We start from the raw sequence: 5000 nt of genomic DNA, 5'->3' as shown, positions 1-5000 counted from the left end.
ATCTCTTTCTTTCTCTATCTCATTTTTTTCGCTCTCTAACTCACTTTTTCCTCCCTCTATCTCATTCTTTTTTTTCTCCCTCCCTCCCCCTCTCTCTTTCTCTCTCTCTCTCCCTCCCTCCATCTCTTTCTTGCTCTCTCCCTCCATATCTTTCTTTCTTTCTTTCTCCCTCCCCCTCCTTCTCCCTCTCCCTCTCCTAGGGGGTGTTGGTCACTCGATGGCACTCCTATCAGGATAATGGTGCCAGGACACCGTCGCCATAAACCATTACTCCGCACCCTAGTAGATAGGACGGAGGGAGGAGAGGGAGGAGAGGGAAAGGAGGGGACGGAGAAGGAAAGTAAGAGGAAAGGAAATAGAGAAGAGGGAAGAAGGAGGCGGAAGGAACGGGTATGGCAGAAACTGGAGAAAAGGAAGAAAAAAGAAAGAAGAAAAAAAAAAGGGCTGCAGGGACCGGGGGATGGGAGGGGGTGGACCCAGGCGCACAACACACACACAAGTCCAGGGCGAAGGTGACCTCGCTCTCACAGGTCAACAGGTAGGCGAAGTAGTCCAAGGATGTTTGCGGGTTGTCGGCGGGGAGAGTGATGGCAGCCAGCGGTGCGGCGGAGGGTGCCAGCGGGAGGGCGGCGGGCCCGCTCGGGACATTTCGCTGGATGAGCTTGGGGAGGAGGAGGTGGGGGCTGCGGAGGGGTGGTGGGGGCTGGGGAGGGGGAGGGGGAGGGGGAGGTGGGGACTGGGAGGGGGTGGTGGGGGCTGGGGAAGGGGTGGTGGGCTGGGGGAGAGGAAGGTGGGTTGGGGGAAGGGAGGTGGGCTGGGGGAGGGGAGGTGGGCTGAGGAGGGGGTGGTGGGCTGAGGAGAGGGTGGTGGGCTGGGGGAGAGGGAGGTGGGCTGGGGGAGAGGGAGGTGGGCTGGGGGAGAGGGAGGTGGGCTGGGGACGGGGAGGTGGGCTGAGGAGGGGGCTGGGGGAGGGGAGGTGGGCTAGGGAAGGGGAGGGGGTGGTGGGCTGGGGGGAGGGGTGGTGGGCTGGGGAGGGGAGGTGGGCTAGAGGAGAGGGAAGTGGGCTAGGGTAGAGGGAGGTGGGCTAGGGTAGAGGGAGGTGGGCTAGGGGAGAGGGAGGTGGGCTAGGGGAGAGGGAGGTGGGCTAGGGGGAGAGGGAGGTGGGCTAGGGGAGAGGAGGTGGGCTAGGGGAGAGGGAGGTGGGCTGGGGAGAGGCAGGTGCGCTAGGGGAGAGGGAGCTGGGCTGGGAAAGGGCGGGGAGGAAAAAGGAGAGGGCGGAGGAGGAAGGAAAGGGTCGAGGAGGGCGATACAGATAGATAGCGAGCGCGAGATAGAGCTGGCGAGCAGGGAGAGCGGTGGGAGACTTTAGCCAGCGCGCCAGGGAGAGTGGGAGAGCGAAGGAGGGGAGGGAGGGAGGGAGAGAGAGAATTGTTCATGAGTTCGCGAGCAGGTGCAGGCATTGAACATGGTCTGTCCGTGAGAGCATGAGAGGAGCAGAGTGACCACCCAGCAGGCAAGAATGCAGGCCGAAGGGGCGGGCGAGGGCGGGCACGCGCGCGCCGCCGGGAGGGAGGCCGGCCTGACCAGAGGTCCACTTCGTAAACAAGCCTTGCATGGGGAGAGCAGCGAGAGCCTCGCGCCTTCCCTCCGAGCCGAGGGAAGCTGCGCCCGCTCAGTGTGTGAGTGTGCGAGTGTGTGTGCGTGTACTCGCTCGTGTGGACCCCCTGCCCATGTACGTGCAGCACTATATATGTGAGTGTGAGTGTGTGTGATGTGTGTGTGGCATGGTCGTGTGTGCGCCTGTGTGCCGCCTTAAAGGTGGCCGCCCCAGCCGCCGCGGCTCCCGCTTTGATCCCACGCGCTCGCCACGCCGCGCCCCTGCCCCTTCCTCCGCCGCCCGCCTCCCGAACGCCCGCCTCCTGCTACTGCTGACGGCAAACCTTCCTCCTCAGAGCCCTCGCCGGCCTCCTACTCGCACTCCTTTGCTCTCCGACCCTCCCTGCCAATCTCCTCCTCCTACTCTCGGACTGCTCTTCCTTCTGCTCGTCCTCCCGCCGCCGCTCCGCCAGCGCCTCCAGCCATCCCATTTGCCTCTCCTGCTGCTACTGCATCCCCCGCGCCCTCCTACTATCACCATCTCCTGCTCCCTGCCCACACTCCTCCCCTGTACTTCCTCACTCTCCTCCGTCCTCCTTGCTCCTGCTGCTCCTGTCCTCTGGCGGCGGCGCTTCGGGACAGCCTCTCTCCCCTCGCCCGCGCTCTCCTGCCGCTCCTCCTGCTTCTGCTGCTGTTGCTACGCCCTTTCCCCTCCGGAGAAACGCGACCTTCTCCTGTTCCCAATCAGCGACGCCGCCCGTGGCCTTTTCTCGCCGCGTCCTCGCCTAAAGAGTCTCTCTCCTTCCTTCCTTCCTTCCTTCCTTCCCCGGATCTCCATCTCCACAACAACGCCACCAGATGCAACGGCAGATGCAACACCGGCCCCTCCCCTTCTCTTTTCTCTTTGCCCTCCCCTCCTCTTTCTCTTTCTCCACTCACTCTCTACCTACCTCTCTGCCTCTTTTCGATTTCTTCCTCTCTTCGTTCCCTCTCCCCCTTCTCTTCTCCCTCCTCATCCCAGCCTCGTTGGCGGTGTTTTCCTAGTATCAGGGCTGGCATCCCGGTATGCTTGCTACCCTTTTACCGGGATGTGCGCAGTGCAGTTTCCCCTACTCTCGCTCCCTCCCTCGCTCACGTCTCTCCCCTCTCCTCTCCTTCTCATTCCCTCCTCTCTCTCGCTCTCTCTCTCTCTCTTCCACTCTCTCTATCCTCTCCTCCCCTCTCTCTTTCACTGTTCTCTCCCTCCTTGCTCTCGATCCCGCACCTTCAAAGCACCCAAACACCCTCCTCGTATTAAATATATCAGCTGTGTACCCTTCTACTACTACGCCCCACCCCCATCTCTTTCTCTCTTTCTTTCTTTCTCTCTTTCTTTCTTTCTTTCTCTCTCTCTCTCTCTCTCTCTCTCTCTCTCTCTCTCTCTCTCTCTCTCTCTCTCTCTCTCTCTCTCTCTCTCTCTCTCTCTCTCTCTCTCTCCCTCTCCCTCTCTCTCTCTCAAGATCTTTGTCTCATCTTACCTTCTTCCTTCATTCTCCTGGTCCTATTATTATCGAAATCACAATTATCATCATTTCCCTATTTTTCCCTCTCCATGTGGTCATTGCTTCCCTCGCATTTCTTTCTTTCCTTCTTTACTTCCTTTTCTTCCCTCCGTCCCTCCTTTCAGCTTCCCATATGACCTACAGAGACGGAGAGAGACGGAGGGAGGGCATAAGACAGGGTGAGAGGAAGGGCATAAGGAAGGGAGGGAGAGGATGGAAGGATGGGAGAGAGAGGAAGGAAGGAAGGAAGGAAGGAAGGAAGGAAGGAAGGAAGGAAGGAAGGAAGGAAGGAAGGAAGGAAGGAAGGGAGGGCACAAGAGAGGGAGGGAGAGAGGGGCTCTCCCGGGCCCTTCCCTGACCTTCCCTAGTGCATCTTTCGGAGTCCCAAAGCCCGCCCGTCGCGAGTTATTGCAGGAGAATTTTTCCTCACCACACTCACTCACTCTTACTCTCTCATGCTCTCTCTCTCTCTCTCTCTCTCTCTCTCTCTCTCTCTCTCTCTCTCTCTCTCTCTCTCTCTCTCTCTCTCTCTCTCTCTCTCATGCACAAGCGGATGCGAATACGCATACAGCCACAGTCAAAATACAAAGGAAAAGCTGTGTCTAACGAATGATAAAATAAAAAGGCAACAGCGGGAGACTTCGAAACAGGGACAGGCATAATAACAGAGTAAGTAATACCTAAAAATCATAATAAAAGAAAAAAAGAATGAAGAGTATCGAGCTAAAAAAAACAACGAACAAATAATAGTAATGAGAAACGAGTAACAGAGGCGATGAAAGAGAGACCAGGGCGTCAAAAAAATTAGATGCATACAAAGAAAAGGGAAACATTTGGATAGCAACTGAAACAGGATTCCACGTCTGGGGCAAAGACGATAGATTTCAGTTGATGTCTATCACTTACCATTTTCTCCGTCGATCTATCCTGTACCTCATCCATCATCATCTATTCATATGACTTATCTATTTCCGAAGCCTATCTATCTGACGGCTTCCCCCTCTCCATGGACTCAAAGAACGTGGGCGCGGGTACTCACCAGGACCTCCTCGGTGGGCTGCGTGCCGACCACGCTGCAGAAGTCGCCGAAGTTGGAGGCGCACACCTTGCGGACCTGGAAGAGGGCGTCGGAGCAGAGGCGCGTGAACCGCTCCAGGAACAGCCGCTCAGTCATCTCCCGCCCGATCAGCGGCGCCATCTTGGACATGAGCTGCGGTGCATAACGGGGATAGTAAGGCTCCGCGTGCGGTCGCTCGCTCTCGTAGGCTCGCTCGCTCGCTGCCTACGTGCATGCAAGCCGGCGCGGCCAGTCTTATGTCATAAGTCATGCTCGCTCGCTCGCTTGCTTGCTCCCGCCCCTCCTCCTCTTTCGCTTCCCCTTCCACGACATACCCCTTCTCTCTTCTATTCTACTGCCTGCCACCCCCCCCCCTCTCTCTCTCTCTCTCTCTCTCTCTCTCTCTCTCTCTCTCTCTCTCTCTCTCTCTCTCTCTCTCTCTCTCTCTCTCTCTCTCTCTCTCTCGCTCTCTCTCTCTCGCTCTCTCTCTCTCGCTCTCTCTCAAACGCATCTCCGCGATTCATCTCAACTAAAAAAAAAAAAAAAAACACACACACACACACGAAAACATGGGAAAAACACCGACGTCCTCCTACCCCTGCTTACTCCCTCTTTATTTACACACTTACACACTGCGCAAACAACAACAAACCACTCTATCGCTTCCCCCCACCCCCCACCCCCTACCTCTTCTCTTCTCTTAGCTTCTCCTTCCTCCTACCCTCTCCTACATTGATGAGAGAAAAAATACATACCACAAAGAAAGCATATGTGAGGAGAGAGGGAGAGAGGGAGAGAGGGAGACG

General features: G+C 57.1%; 1 protein-coding gene across 6 annotated transcripts in view; it reads right to left on the bottom strand.

Moving 5' to 3' along the window:
- Positions 1 to 5000, bottom strand: part of LOC113809190 (serine/threonine-protein phosphatase 4 regulatory subunit 1) — a 190389-nt gene that overhangs the window by 35575 nt on the left and 149814 nt on the right. For all 6 annotated transcript variants that reach the window (XM_070120933.1, XM_070120935.1, XM_070120931.1 and 3 more), the window contains one exon: positions 4177 to 4347. In XM_070120933.1, the coding sequence (XP_069977034.1) occupies positions 4177 to 4347 (171 nt within the window). The remainder of the gene's footprint in view (positions 1 to 4176; positions 4348 to 5000) is intronic.

The sequence above is a fragment of the Penaeus vannamei genome, chromosome 4 (assembly GCF_042767895.1).
Source record: "Penaeus vannamei isolate JL-2024 chromosome 4, ASM4276789v1, whole genome shotgun sequence".
Lineage (NCBI taxonomy): Eukaryota > Metazoa > Arthropoda > Malacostraca > Decapoda > Penaeidae > Penaeus > Penaeus vannamei.
This window is presented reverse-complemented; position numbering and strand designations above follow the sequence as displayed.